At 44.2% G+C, this 16,418-nt stretch overlaps 1 protein-coding gene across 10 annotated transcripts in view; it reads right to left on the bottom strand.

Moving 5' to 3' along the window:
* Positions 1-996: 996 nt before the first annotated feature.
* LOC146080764 (uncharacterized) overlaps positions 997-16,418 on the bottom strand; it is a 95,899-nt gene continuing 80,477 nt past the window's right edge. For 9 of the 10 annotated variants that reach the window (XM_083188405.1, XM_083188398.1, XM_083188403.1 and 6 more), the window contains 3 exons: positions 14,133-14,322; positions 6,371-7,675; positions 997-1,201 (listed from right to left, as the gene is read on the bottom strand). In XM_083188405.1, coding sequence (XP_083044531.1) covers positions 6,372-7,675; positions 14,133-14,322 — 1,494 coding nt within the window. In that variant the 3' untranslated portion in view covers positions 997-1,201; position 6,371. The remainder of the gene's footprint in view (positions 1,202-6,370; positions 7,676-14,132; positions 14,323-16,418) is intronic. The other variant, XM_083188402.1, reaches the window with a different exon arrangement.

The raw sequence follows: 16,418 nt of genomic DNA, 5'->3' as shown, positions 1-16,418 counted from the left end.
GGTCACTTGCACTTTACAGACGCTTCGAGGGAGCCGCGGATCACGCTGCTGCTGCTTCAATGGCTGCCACACCTATGAAGGAGGAAGCGGAAGTACCCAGCATGCCGCACTCTGTGCTCCACTCCTCACTAAGGGCGCTGTATTTAAAAGTGCGCTGCAGCGTCTCTCACTGAATCCCCCGCTAACAGGGGATCAGTGTTATACTTAACCCTGCCCTACCCCTGCGGCGTGCTGACTGGTCCTCGAGGCGCGCTGCGTGCAGCGGCGACGGAACCTCAGGATCTGTGGATCCTGCAGCCGGGTACCGGAGACGAGCTGCGTGCAGCTGCGACCGGACCCGCCGACAGCGCCCTCGTCGCAGGCAGGGACTACCTGCCTGTCCTCCTGCTGATTGCAGATCATAAATTTAATTAAAAATAAAAAAGCCCAGGAGTGAGCAATGAATGCACCCAGCTCCCGTAGGGCACATGCTAAGACTGGCTAGGAGAGGAAGTAGAAGGGGAGGAGTTAGTCACTGTTAATTTATTCTAAAGTGCCCAAGCTCCCTGTGGTCGCCTTCTATTCCCCACTGTAACTCTCCAGTGTCACCTAGTGGAGGAAAGAGAAAGTAATTTTCTGTTTTGCACCACTGCAATGTTACAATCAGCATTATCTCCAGAATAACTACTTAGCATATCACCTGATTGCCACAGTTTGGCCAGTGTACACATGGGTCTCTATTTCTGTATACAACCACACAAATAGACATGAACATATTTGTTTAAAAAGTGGGTTATCTGGATATGCAAGTAAACTGTTCACACTAGTCACAAACTATAAAATAAGAACGTTTCAAATTGCCCATCAAACTCACATGGCCAGCATAAATGATCTTTCTCGTGGCATGTTTGTAGAGATACATTAGTACCCTCCACAGTGAGATTTTATCAGATACCATAAACCCTACTGTAAATGCAACATATTTCAACAGTTTACGGTAATCACAGAAGACACTGATAGTTTCAGACTGTACATTTTATTTATTGGGGAAAAAACTAAACACTTCTTTTAACAGATGAAAAAGGTTTTTAATAAAAGTAGGCAACACTAAAACATTACTGTGCTCCTCCAACTATGGTATATACATAAAAACCAGGTCACGATGATCCTATGTTCACATTTTATTCTTCTCTTCTGGTAGTCCACATCAATATATGAAATCCTGTAAAAAGACAAAACAAATAACTTTAAAAAAGGAAATACTCTGTGCACTTCTTTGTTAACCTGTCTTATTGGTTTGCAGTGGGAGAGCAGACCAAAACATATACTGGTAGGTAAATTGGCTCCCAACAAAATCAACCTTAGAATGTTTGTGTACATGTGATAGGGAATATAGATTGATAGGGAAAGTGCCCAAATATTCTCTGTAAAGCGCTGCGGAATATGTGTGCACTATAAAAATAACTGAATAATACTGTACATGCATACATATTTTACATATCCATCTATAGTTCATTTCAGTTTATTTACTGCTGAAAATGAATTGTTTTCCTCTTACTAGATTAGTGTGCGGATTTCCAGACCTTGGATTGGGACTTTTTACATGATCTTTCTGAGCACCCTAATGTTGTATAAATATTGTATCTGCACCAGATGATGGCCCAACAGTTGGGATCCCAACTGTCAGTATACAGACATCAGCATCCCGACTGTTCGAATGCCTAACAGTTGGGATCCCAACTGACTTAGGACTCTTCTGCCCTGGGCTTGAACTGGTAATGAGTGCAGTGAGCCACAGCACAGAGACCGCAAGGGGCTTCGATGCGCTCGCTCCCCTGTCGGAGTACCGGCGGTCAGGATTCCTATGTCTGTATACTGACCAATGTAATTCTGACAGTCGTCCAGTCATACCACACCCACATATACAAATTGGCATCCCTACTAACCTACATAAATACTAGTTCACCTTCAAAACTTTCCTATTGAGCCACACTTGCTCCTCTTGTTACAGAGGTCTTGTAATGAGGATTTGGTTGTCATTACTTCTAATGGACACATTTAAAAAAAAAAACTTTAGGTACTTACCGGTAAATCCTTTTGTCTGAATCCACAGGGGACACTGGAGTGATAATTCTAAGTAATAGACACTGGGAGCTGGCACTTTAAGAATTTTAATCAGTGCGACTGCTCCTCCCCTCTAACAGTGCACGAGGAGAGAAGGGAAACAATGAAAGAGGGAGACAACAAGCACACCCAAGACAAAATAACATAATTTGAAAGATAAAAAAACATCATGTAACACCAAGGCAGAAAGAACAGCAATGTGCGGACGTCCAGTGTCCCCTGCGGATTCAGAGTAAAGGACTTACTGGTAAGTACCAAAATCCTGTTTTCTCTTTCATCCAGCAGCAGACACTGGCATGGTACTTACAATGGGGATATCCCATAGCTCCCAACAAGGACAGTAGAGTGCCGAGAACCCTGCAGAACTACACATGCAATTTGCAACGCAGAAGCTGCAAAAGGTGTCAAAATGCAAAAAGTTATAATGGCTTGACCACGTAGCCGCTCTACACAGCTGGTCCATGGAGCAAGCTTTCACCACCGGCGGAACTTTGGATGCGGTCAGGTAAGCTTGTCTAATCTCAAGATCCCCTAGTACACTATCAGGATGGAATATTAAATATGGAGGATGGCAAGACAAGTCCAAAAGGCTCCTAGCAAAAGCCGAACCATCCAATTATCCAGGACAACCATCCATGATAAACATTTAATCTCCAGTGACTCCAGAGATTCAAAAAGAGATGACTGTAAGAAGGAAATAACCAAATCACAATCCCATGGAGCAGTGTGAGGAAGGAATGGTGGTTTCCACAGAATTACCCACTGAAAGAAGGATTGTCCTAGAAAAGAAAATAGAAATTTGAACCTTAAATGAGCCAAGACGCAAACCAGGAGTTAAACCTGCCTGCAGGAAAAGGAGCAGAGTTGTATTGAAGGTCAGAGGGGAGAAAGCTCTACCTTCAACACCAGGAAAGAGGATTTTTCAAAATACAAGGAGAATGATGGGACGTAACTGCCTTAAGGGCGGTGAGCATTCTAGGGATGACTACCGTTCGAAGACCTCTTCTTTAAGAGAGCCCATTCAACAACAATACAGTCAAATTAAGAGGCTTTAAGTCTGGAAAAGACTTAAAGTCCCTGCTGTTACTTCACTCAGAAGGGGCCATGGTTCATACACAAGCAGATGTCAGAGACTGGAGTACCAAGCCTTGCGGAGCCAGTCAAAAGCTATCAAGATAACCCTAAGCCAGTCAGAAGCTATCAAAAATAACCCTGAGCTAACTCTTGATTTGCTGAAGATGCGGCAACAGAGTTAACAAATAGACTCCCAAAGAGCTACAAGTGCATCCACTTTCATCTTGTGGGGATGTAGAGAGTGGGGTAGATACAAGGGAAGCTTGTGATTGTTTCTGGAGGCCATGAGGTCGACCTGAGGAAGACCCCAACTGCCAGTCAACAACTGAAAGACCGAAGGATCCCCTGGATCCACATCCTGCCAACTGAGGAAATCTGCCTCTCAATTCCCTGGAATGAACAAGGCCAACAGAGCGGTGGCATGGGCCTATGTCCACACCAGGATCCTGGAAACTTCTCGTATGGCCCTGTGACTTCTGGTGCCTCCTTGGCGATTGATGTACACCACGGGAGTGGCATTGTCCGACTGGACTTGAATCACACACCGCCTTGCAGAAGATGAGCCTGTTGGAGAGCCAAAGGATCTCTCTCAATTTCAAAATATTTATTGGTAACCACACCTCGTGAAGCCCAAAAACCTTGGAAGTGCTCCCCGCAAGGCACCGTGCCCCAGCCGCACAGGCTTGCATTGCTGTCCAATTCCACACAGTCCAGCCAAAATAAAAGGAGAGACAGCCATGTATTTGGTGAAGATAAAGATGTGAGCCTGACCACTGGAACAGAAGGTTGAGCTGGAACATCCTGGAATGAACCGCCACCATCCGACCTAGTCATCTGATGCAGAGTTCCATTGAACTGGTCTATGGAACAACTTCAAAGGGATAATTTTCTGAAAAGCAGTCACTGTCCTGCAGAAGACAAATCTGTTGTTCTACCGTATCCAACACCATACCGAAAAAGATAAGTCTTTGCATCGGTTGTAAGTGGGAGTTTGGATAACTGAGACTCCAATAATGTCAATGGGGAATAGACTGCAAAGTCGCCAAGTACTGAAGGAGTTGATTAACTTTAGGAGGCTTTATCAAAAGGTCACCCAGATAAGGAATCATTCCTTGCAGGCAGTGCAACGCCATTACCGCCCTGACCTTCGTAAACATCCTGGGTGCCGTAGACAGGCTGAAGAACAAGGCTTTGGACTGTTAACATTGCTACAATGCGAATCTCAGATACTGCCTGTGAGGAAGGTAGATATGGATCCTTGACATCGCTTAAAACCAAGAAGCTTGTCCCTTTCCAACTCTGCAATAACAGATAAAAAGGATTCCATATTGTATTTGAGCAAGAAAGGACTGAGATCCTTTAATCATAGGATAGGGCTTACGAAGCCATTCCACTTTGGCAAGGAAAAAGACCTGAATAAAAGCCTAGTTGCCGTCGATGCAAAGGAACTTGAGTTGGGAGCGGGGTCCTGGGGTGCACACCAGTATGAGAGGTGCGACCCAGCGGAGACCTTTCAGTAGTACTGTATACATAGACAAGGTTGCAGGTGCACAATTCAAACAATCAATTTATTAAGAATGATCATTGCAATAAAATTTTGCATTTTCAGAGAGCTTCATCGCATAGTTATGGCCATAAGTAACGGCTTGTCCACCGCAACAAGTGGCCTCATTAGTCGGGCAAGTCCCTACATTTTTTTTTTGGGGGGGGGGGGGGGGGGAAGAGACGACGGACGGGACGGACACACATCTAGGGTACGGGGCTTCCCAAAGCTAAGCAGCTGAGTGATCCCAGGGCAACACAAAAGTGGATATAAATTGAAAAAAGTAAAGATAGGCTAGTTAGAGAGGCTGCTGAAAATAGCAGGGGTAAATTAGTGAGAGGTAACGAGGTGAAAGATAAAGTGGTGAGAGGTGAAAGATAAAGTGGTGAGAGGTAAAGAAGTGAGAAATGAAAGTGGAAAATGAGTTTCATTGAAACAAAACACATGATAAGGATGGAAATAAATCAGAAAATACAGTAAGTGTTAATCTGTGTTGCTCCTGAGACCAAACTGCTTGGAGCAGTCTGAAAAGCACCCCCTTTTAGAGCTATCCTTTTGCCTGGTAGGCAAATGTTGCAGAGGGTGTACCACCAATTTTGAATCCTCTGGAAGTAGTTGCTGCCCCCAGGAACGGCCCTGGAAACGGGACAAAAGGAAGGCCAGAAAAAATAAAATAAATTGTAGAGCAGGGACCGCATACAGAAATAAAAAAGGTAGACTTACCCCCAATAGGACCTTCCCTGAAAACAGCTTCTGCTATTTTGGATTCATAATCCACTTGCCACTGTCATAGCCAGAGGGGCCTACAAGCAGAAATCACTAGCCCCAATGACCTGAAAGCCAGAGAATAGATATCCCTGGAAGTTTCACCCAGAAACTATCGACTCCTGGATGTGCTCTGTGAAAGATAAGATCGTCTATCGGCTGAGATGCCACATTTAAACAGCTCTGCTGACCAAACAAACCACCATAGCCAACAGTACACTTGCCCCTGTGTAAGTATATTTCCAGGAGCTGTCAAGTTTTCTGAAATCTCCTTTGAAAAAAAGTGGCTCCCAGCACTGGGAGTACCATCTTTTTAGAAATACGCAACACCGAAGGGGAAACTGCGGGGTGTTTCAGAGTTTTCTGCTATTGGTAGAAAAGGCATAAAAGTCGACAAGAGGTGAAAATAAAAAAAAATTAAATAAAAAGGTATTGGTCTGCTTCCAATAATTTCCAATTGAACAGAGTCTGTATCCTCCAAAACAGGATTCCCCCTTAGACTTCAGAGTAAACTCACCCACCTCCAGCAGGAAGGGGTGTGTGTGTGTGTGTGTGTGTGTATATGTGTGTGGGGGGGGAATCATCCTCTGAGGAATCAGATTGCAGTACAGAGGAGTAATATATTTTTAAGTGGCGTACACATAAGGAGATGAGTGTTCTGAGCAATGCTAGATCACTCAACACACAGCGATGTGCCACTGAGGGATCTGTCACCGGCGATTATAGATTTATCCAGCCTAGAATAGTACCAGAATAGTGTGATCAGCATAAGTTAAGTAATATTAATGATCGCGTCTGCTTATAAGCTAGCTTTTATATGGGGGAAATTAAATTTCTTTAATCTACATACAGTCTGTACATTTCTCTTTTTATTTTACAACTTACTTTATTTTGAGGCCCTGTTATCAGCATATTCGCTAAGAATTGCAGACACTGTAAATGGATCCCTCCCTCGAATCCGGTCTCGGATATCTGAAGATAAGTCAGCTATCCCGTGTGGCTGGCGTGAGTCACGGTAGTATTCTTCTGGGTAGTGTGCTGGAGCGCGATCCATGTCCAGTCTGGCACGCTTACTATGTAGTAGATCTCTCTCCCGATCTCCCCACTCAGGATAGTCGAATTGTCGTGAATGATGCATCTCATGGGTGCTTGATGCAGGTTCCATATAATTAGGAGACAGACTAACTCTAGTATAAGGTGTTTGTTCTCTTGCAGTGCCAGAAGCTTGTGCTAAAGGGCTTCTATAAGAAGGCTCATTCCATTTCCTATCCTGCATTCCAGATTCATAGCTCATTTCAGAATATTGTGTATGGGTCTGTTCATTTGCCCTGCGTACATCAGATTCAGCAATACCATACTGATTAACGTAAGGGTCTTCCTGTGATAAGTAATTTTCCTCCATTGAACGATCATAGCCCAAATTTCCATAGCTCTGTGATGTACCAGCATATTCTGGTCGAGTATTCATATTTTGCATTTGATAAGCATTCTGGTTTGCTTGCATCATTGAACTGCTGCCCACCTGCTGGTTTTGAAAATTCTGGTTCAAATTGGACCCCAAATTCTTGTTCATCTGCATATTTCCTGTGTTTGACGTATCTTGCATCACACCCGCCATCTGGTTTGGTTGAGGGTTTTCCATACCAAATGTGTTTTTAGCAAGTGATGCTACTTGCATCATCATCTGCTGGTTTAACATTACGTTTTCCATTGCTGTGGAGTTTTGTGATGTCATTAACATCATTAGTTGTTGATTGAGAGAACCCTTATCTGTGTTTCCAGTGTCTTGTGTCAGAGAGGCAACCTGCATCATCATTTTCTGCTGTTGGGTGTCAGAGCTGGGTGCTTGATCTAGCAGTAATGATTTCAACATCATTAATTTTGAATTCATCTGTACATTTTCAGTAGATGAAGTGTTTTGTGGAAGACATTTAAGTAATGTCGTTAATTTCTTAAAAAACTCAAGATCTTCAGTGCTTTGATTATTTTGATAGCGCTGTGACATTTCATCCCTCTGGACACTGCCCGCTGTATTGGGCATTGAAAGATTTGGAAAATTTTGTTTTTGGTTTGGTGGAAAAAATGGAAATTGTTGCTGATTCTGTGGAACAGGTATATTTGGTCCCATATTTGTTTGGTCAATGTGGTGAATATTTGACCCACGAAGACCATCTTGCATGGTATTTTTTTCTGAAACAGTTGAGAAAATAAAAATGAGCATCATTCATGCAAAGTACAAACAATTTAGCTAAACCTTCTAAAATGTCAATATACCCAAGTTATTTGCAATGAAAACAAACGAATTTACGGAAGTTAATTATGAATTATAACCCTTTCATAATTTCCATTAGGGAACATTTAAAAAAAAAATAAAGTTTTATGTTCTTATCTTGTTATATATCTTTTATTAGACTACACCGGGGGCATAGTGAGGACAATGGGTATAGCCTGGAGAGGAGTCTGAGCAGTAAACCCAGCAGCCTAGACTCCTCTCCACTATACCTTACGAGTTTGAAAAGGAAAAACAGCATACATGCAGAAATACACACAGGGGCTTGCTGCGCAAAGAACAAGACCCCTATGGAGAGTTAAACATAAATCTTTCTTCCTCCACTAAGGGGCACCATCTGAAAGCAATATCTTTATGGGATGGGACACTCCTGAGTTGCACTGAGTACCCGAAGCCAGAATGTCTCATCTCAAGATGCACAGGTGTCACAGGCATAGAAATGGATAAAAATATGGGTAAAGAAACACACAGCAGATTTACAAAAGGTGCTCAACAGAAGCACCATGTGAAGCCAACCAAGATGCTGCCACTGAGTAGGTGAAATGGGCACCATGGCAGGGAGAGGACGATCATGGCGGATTGCCAAGTGGAGCCACTTGGCAAAAGTTTGTTTTGAAGCTGGCTAGCCTCATTTCAAAAATTCATACTAGTTCTCTGGATCTGCCCACATAAATCAGGAGAGCCCTTGCGACAACCGGAGAGGCTTCTTCTGGCAAAGAGTCTAGATCACTGGCAGACTGCAATCTCCTGGGTAGGTAACCAAAGTGAGTCCTCAGAATGGCCTAGTTCAAATGGAAGATCAGAAAGAGGGAGCATCAAGACAAGGCACTCAAAGCAACTGCCTGACAGATGGCAAGTAAGAAGATAGTTCTCCGCATAAGCCAACAAATGCCCACCATATCCATAGACTCAAAGGGAGAGGGCTGTAGAGCCAGAAAAACAATAGGTTCCCTGCAGCCACCGGAGGAACACATGGAAGCTGCACGTGGAGGACACCCTGAAGGAAAAAAAAAAAACGAAAAAAGTCGTAACACCCGGCAAGAGTGCAATATGTTGCTAAAAGATGGCACATCGTGCAGATGCCTGTACCTTCAAGAAAGAGCTGAAGGCCAAAATCCAGACGCCTGCAGAAAGGTACCTTGAGAGCTGGAATGACCTGGGGTTCAAACCTTTGGCTGAACACTCGATGATAAATGTTAGCGTCAGAGCATTAAACATGGAAAGGATTACTCTACTGAAAAGCCCCTTAACTCTCAGGATGTGTTAAAAGAATCAAAACACGACAGGCTAGATAGAAGCATGGGTCCAGGGACAGAAGATCTTGCCATAGAGGTGAACACACAGGACTGTCAATGGCAAGGCAAAGAAGATTGGTGTAATAACACTTAACTTAGCCAATGTAGAGTTTTAGGATAATTGTGCTGCCCTGCAATTTTAACTTGTAGAGAGCCCACTGGATCATCAAGAGCAGAAAAATAAAGAGAAGCTTGATCTTCCACATCAATAACAGATCTCCCCTGGTCCTGGAACATTACAGTGGCAGCTGGTGCTTGTCGAGACACCATCATGTCTATATCTGGGAGGCCTCAATGGTAAACCAGTTACTGGAAGACGTCCAAATGCAGAGCCCACTCACTGAAAAGTATGTCCTGGCAAAGTCGCCAGGAATTGATACTGACAGAGCTGGAAGGTAAAACACTGCCCAGCAGAGGATGCATGACTGCCGTCCTGTTAGTTTATATAGTCAACAGCTATTTCATTGTCTAATTGCGTAGCTTAGACTCTTGTTCGGTTAAGATGCAAAGAGCCCTGTAGACCGCCCTGAGCTCCAGGACATTGATGGATAGCAGGCTCTCCTGAGCCATCCACTATACGTGGAACATCTGCTGGCAACAAACTGCTCCCCAACCTTGAAGACTTGCCTTGATGGTGAGCAGGACCCAGCCCTGGATCCATTAACCTCTCATAAGAGAATGATACTCTGTGCCCTAAGGTGCAGACGGGACTTATCCCACCCATAATAACTTCCAGTTGAAGAGGACGAAAGTGAAACTGGGCATACGCAACCATGTCAACTGTGGAGACCAAGGAACTCAGGATCCAAAGGCAGAAGTGCTAACCTTTGATTGCAGGGCTTGCATCTTGACTGCCAGTAGGAAAACCCATTGAATCCTGGGATCCAGCAGAGCTCCCATGTGAGAAAGCATCAACGTAGATTTGCTCCAGCTATTCTTGCATCAATGTGACTGTACAAGATCCAGATAAATGTAGTCAGAACCTTCAGAAACTGCACAAGGTGAACGTCCACCAGAAATCAGGTAGAATCTGATGCCCCCGAGACAAAGGTGCACTGCCATGGCCTTCGTGAAATACAGAGCAGCCAATGACAGCCCAAATGGTAATGATTTGATTAGTTAGCAGATCATACCACAAATCTGAAAAAGCTCTGGTGGGGATGTGTAAATATACATTCAGGATGTATAGTCCCCCATTTCCATGTTCAGATTGAAGATGAGCCAAAACAAGCCGGTTGGCATACACACCTGTACCTCTGAGGCAGAGGAACCAAAATATTGAACTTGGAGGCCAGTGGGGAGGAGAGTGAACGGACTGCGCTGGAGGAAGCTTTTCAAATAGCAGTGTATAAGTGTGGGAGATTACGCCTCTGATCCAAATTTCTATTGCGATATACATTCAAACATTGGCAAAAAGCAGAAGTTATCCTCGCACATTGGGTTCAACCTTCAGGCAACCAGCTTTTTGGCTGTATTTAAAGTGGGTCATCTGATGGACTAAGACTGCTTGCCTCCAAGCTTTGATACCTTGGAACAAAGAAGATGCCTGATCTCTGGCCATTCCCTGTGCAGGAAAGTAGACATTCTAGCACAGGAAAGTGATCTTAGATGTGGTGCAGTTATAGCAACAGTTTTTTCTAACTTCTGAACATGGAAATCTAATGGCATCTTGGAGTCTGCATGCCAGGAAGCCATAGTGGGCAAAGACACTTTAGAAGTAAGACCCCTCTATCAATGGCTGCCTCACCCATGTAAGAGCCTGCTTAATGAGCCTCACAATAGTGCCAGAGGAGAGACTTCTAGAGTTTCTGCCCTGTAGCCAATTGGCCTTAACCACTCAAGTCGAAGCAAGGGCTGGTTGTGCAATAGCACTCAACAATGGTATAGGCAGTCTTAAGAAAAATGACTAGAAGCACCTATTAGAGCAGGGCTGGGCAACACCGGCCCTCCAGATGTTAATGAACTACACATCCCAGGATGCTTTGCATTAGTTTTGCTTTGTGGCCATGCTGAAACGGATGTAAGGCATGCTGGGATGTGTAGTTCATCAACATCTGGAGGGCCGGTGTTGCCCAGCCCTGTATTAGAGTGAACCCATGCCCCGCAAGGTTCTCAAGTTGGCCATAAGAAGGGAACAACTTTTTCACCTGCTTCTGAATCTTGGATATCAGGACCTTGGACTTAGGAGACTGCTTAAAATAATCAACGTGGAGTATTGATCCAACTTCCTTGCCTTAATGAGCACCATAACATCTACCTGTGAGACAAAATCATTAGTGCCCATATCAAAATGTGACAGAAATGCTAGCCTTGTTCTCAATGCAAAGCTCAAAATCAGTATTGCCACTAGGCAGGAGTGGACAGTTCACCCTTATTGAAGGTCTTCACTTGGATGACCTATCCTTGTTTAAACCCCTGTAACAATTGTGTAAACCGTAGCATTAATGGGGGCAATACAGTAAAATTTGGGTTACAGGAAGCTCATTTGGAGAAAGGTTAGCATGGGGAGCTAAATAAAACAAAGCACAAACTGACCTTGGAGGTGCCCTCAGTACTCAGCAGCAGGGCACAACACAAGCAGACAGCACACAATAAATCAATGCATAGTAAATAGTGGGTTATAATGCTTAAAAGTCCAGAATAGCACAACAAGGTGCCAAATTATATAACCAGGTTGCAAGGAACAAGGTTTATGGAGAGACCAGAGTCCAAGCTTCTCTCCTGATGCAGTGCTGGCGCAAGCAAGGCTTTCGAAATGGCTGCACAGAGTGTAAGAGGAGGTATAGAGAGAAGAGGATTAAGCCTGAGATGGTCTGTCTACCTGAGGGAGTGCACGAACGGGTGGGAGATAGGCTAACAGGGGAGCCTGTATCCCACTTTGGTATAGACCTCAGGGCTCTGGCCACCACTGCTAGTAAGTGGTGTCCTATTGAATGCCCTAGTGGTCTAGAGCAGGGGTCCTCAAACTATTTTGCTCTGGGACCCCATCAGACAATAAAAATAATTACAGGACCCCAGCAAGTTACAGCAGAAAGTCATCACATTACATGTGTAGTCAGCAGACAGCACATATATGGCAGCATTGTGGAGGCACAGAGTGATGGGAGGAGTCTAAAATAACAGACAATTCAACAGATTTTTGAGACTCCTTGAATGACTGACATTAGAAAAGTCATCAGCCTGATGGTCAGCAACATGGAGTCGTCACCACATGCTGAGAAGGTCGGGACCCACAGTTTGAGAACTTCTGGTCTAGAGTGTATAGCAGGGACACCCTGACCATTACTAACCAACACTGATAGTGGTCTCACAATAGCATTAAGTATGTGGATAGCTGCAAGCACAAAACTTGAAAATGACTGGCAGGCAGCTGTTGATGGGGTATAGTGGAGGAGTCCTGTGCTGCTGGGTAAAAAGAAGTAACTGGTGCCCAGACTCTCCTCTTCAGGCTATACCCGTAGTCCTCCATGTGAGGAAAAATTAATTCAGTTGTTTACAAAGAACAAAAAATTACTGAGTATGTATGAATGCATGTATCTATATTGGGATTCTGCTAGTCAGATGGTAAGCTTTGAGGTTGCAGGTTATGCACTTGGGTGAGGGGTAGGTAAAAAATACTTACCTGTCCCACAGCCTGTCAGGATCCCTTTCTGAGAGATATATTTTACTATATCTTCTACACTCAATATAGTTAAGCAGGCACTCACGTGCATCGATAACGACCCCTGCCAGTGGCTGAACATGCAGGTCAACTTGGCTATATAGACGACAACGACATGCATGTTCAGTGTATCCAGGTGATTCATTGAACAATATAGGTTTATTGATATCGTTCAGTGTGTACACCCAAGGCTGATATGCTTAACTAGATCAAATTTATGTAATCCACAAATGGCAGGTAAAGTATACTTTTGCACCTGGATATATTCAGATGTAAATAAAAAGGTATCTAGAATTTAGATAGTCGCAGATGACAGTTTGTAATTAACTGAAAGATTGTAAAACAAATAGGCTGTGCTAGTCTTTCATCCTAGTCGTCTGTTTGTTTGTCCGGTATGCATTCGAACACTGGTTTACTGATTTGGAGAGGCTCGATTGGGTCCAGATTAGGTTTATGACAACTGAAACCCCCCACGGAGCCAAAAAATGTTTCCCGTTACTACACAAAGTGGGTCAGGGAAGCAAGATATGGCAAAGTTGCATAACAGAGGTGGTAGAGGACATGTGGTTTTAGAAAAAAAATGTGGTCAGATCCGGGAGCTGACACATACTGATGTAATCCGGGCACACCATAGGCATGGGGAGCAAGTTCAGGGCCTGACTGATTTGAATGGCAACTTAGGAGAGGAATGGAAAATGGTCTGGGATGCCTATTGGAGTGTACATCTACAGATGTAAAGTTGGTGTACGCCGGGCAGAACTTTGACCCAGGGAGCATGTTCTGGGCCTTCCACTACATGGATTTCGATGGAAATCGATGATCTGGGATACCTAACTAAGTGCTTGGTTTCCTCGTGTGACTTCACAAAAACATTTTTTTTTTTTAAATAGTATACAAAATGTCAAAGTTCTATATTTTTTTTAAACATTTATTTTTCTACAAAATTCTACAAATACAGAAAAAAGGCAAAGGCATTACACCCCCCCCCCCAATGAAAAAAAGTCTGGGGATTATGGCTACAAGCTAAACCCCATCAACAACAAAAAACCCCACTAGGCAGCCACCTCCTGGGTTTGTTGGGGGAGCGGTCAGCCTTAAAACAAAAGGATTAAGTTCAAGTAATGAACTGCACAACCAAACCAGAGCAACACTGGGTTGCACAACCAAACCAGAGCAACACTGGGTACCTAAGTTAGTAAACCCCAATTGAAGACCCTGATTGCCGTTAACACAAGATACAGGAGGAAGACAGCTGAGCAGTGTATATTTCACCACGTTTGGAGTGTAGGTCATCTCATGTTTTATGAATGATAGAATTTTGTTATACCTTTTTTTCATATTTGTAAAGTTCCAACATTTGCCGCATTACTCATTAAGTGCACTGTTTTTAATTTAACTTACCTGGTGGTCCTCTGTTAAAGAGTGGTGGCATATTTAGCATTGGGTTCTGCTGCATTGGGTTCTGCTGCATTGGGTTCTGCTGCATTGGGTTCTGCTGCATTGGGTTCTGAAAAGTCCTCCTCTCTGCAGAAGCATTTTGCATTATTGACATGGCCACATCCTTTGCCTTGGCAACTCTGACAGGAAACAGCTATAAATAAAAAGCAAGATAAAACAAAAAATCAGTATGTACAAGACTGAATTCTAATGAATAGGTGTAATGAAAAACAGATCAGACATCAGTATACAACAAAAATTCTTTTCAGACCAGTCATATATAAAATAAAAAGACAAGTAGGAAACTATCTGAATTCCATGTGTAATATGGACCTCATATTTGTAACATATTAGTAGAGAATTGATGAAAAAGGAATAATGGCTTGGTTCAATCAAGCGTATTATTTCAAGTAGGTAATTTTAGAATGTACACAGGTATTCGTCCTCATTATGAACAGTGCAGTAATTTGCAATAGATATTTGTATTACCCATTTCACATAGCAAATACCGGGTTGCAGCTGCGATTTGGACACTGGTCTGTCCCAAGAGCGACCTTGCATTTGCGATGTTTAGCCACCACAATAAGCGAATTGCTGATGTTAGGTGGAATGGTGGCAAGTCACCCTTCTTTTGGCCTGGGTCAAAATGCCGGGTTGCTGGACCTGGTTAATTTCAAAAGGCCCTTTCACACAGCAAAAACCCGAAGCAGACTAGGGTTCTTTGTGCGATGTGAAAGGGGTATAAAGTAAAATGAATGCCCATAGCATGGTTTGTTGTTGCAGGTTTGGCAAACAGACAAAGTTTGGCAAATGGGTTTTACAGGTAAAAAAAAAAAAATAATAGAATCCGGGAGTGCATGGCACTGCGTCTGTACTGGGTTCTATCCATATGGACACGCTGCAGCATGTTAGCACACTGAGGAATATGCCAAAAGCTACATTTATGTATTTTCACTGCAATGTTAATACAATAGCCATGTTGGTACTCTTTACTTAGTTGGGCGCCCGTCGCGGTCATCGCGGGTACATTTATGTCTGACCGCGACGCGACCGACGCGATGCCCGCGATTTCCCATTGAAACCCATGTTAAACATGGAAATCGTGTCGGTCGCGTCGCGGCCGGCCATAAATGTACCCGCGACGCGATGCTCCCGATTTACCATAGGAATCAATGTTAAAAGGCGCGATGGACCCGATTTTACTGTTAAATGGCTCAATGGACCCGATTTGGCCATAGGAATCAATGTTAAATGGGCCACAGAGCCCATTAACCCTTAAATGTCCCCCCCAATTTTTAACGCCACCCCACGATCCACGCCAACCCGAAGCGTGGCGAGCGCAGCGAGCCCGCGAGGGGCGGCGGTACGCGTCCTCCGACCTTTTCATGCCCTACTATCCACTAGGGCGTGGAGTGAGAATATAATAGTGTGGCGAGCGCAGCGAGCCACCGAGCCCGAAGCGTGGCGAGCGCAGCGAGCCCCGCGGATACCTTCACAGTTATACGCGTCCCCTCGCGGGCTTCACAGGTGTCCGTGGCGACGCTGTGAAGCCCGCGAGGGGACGCGTCTACCTGTGAAGGTATCCGCGTCCCCTCGCGGGGCTCGCTGCGCTTGCCACGCTTCGGGCTCGGTGGCTCGCTGCGCTCGCCACACTATTCTATTCTCACTCCACGCCCTAGTGGATAGTAGGGCATGAAAAGGTCGGAGGACGCGTACCGCCGCCCCTCGCGGGCTCGCCACGCTTCGGGTTGGCGTGGATCGTGGGGTGGCGTTAAAAATTGGGGGAGACATTTAAGGGTTAATTGTGCCTATTTGGGCTCTGTGGCCCATTTAACATTGATTCCTATGGCCAAATCGGGTCCATTGAGGCATTTAACAGTAAAATCGCGGTCAATCAGGCTTTTTAACATTGTTCCCTATGGGAAAATCGCGGGCATCGCGGGCATCCCGATTTACCCGCGATTTTTACCCCCGACGCCCGCGATTTCAATCGCTGGCGCCCTTCTAGGTAAAGAGTACCGCCATGTTTTAAAATGTTATTTCGGTAGTAGCACATCTTTAATAAACACACATTAGGTTAACATTCATTTTTAAAACCATATGCACATTTTTATTAAACCAGAAGAGCAAGTACAAACAAAACTAATTTTAAAAGGGCACGTTGAAAATCCTATGCACTTCCTCAGCTACATATTTACTATCAACAAGAGCTGCTACAATAAACAGGGCTAAAATTTCAGAATGTCATTT

Source organism: Crinia signifera, chromosome 5 (assembly GCF_055691185.1).
Source record: "Crinia signifera chromosome 5, ASM5569118v1, whole genome shotgun sequence".
NCBI classification, from domain to species: Eukaryota; Metazoa; Chordata; class Amphibia; order Anura; family Myobatrachidae; genus Crinia; species Crinia signifera.
The sequence above is the reverse complement of the archived record's forward strand: the minus strand, read 5'-3'. Positions and strand labels throughout refer to the sequence as shown.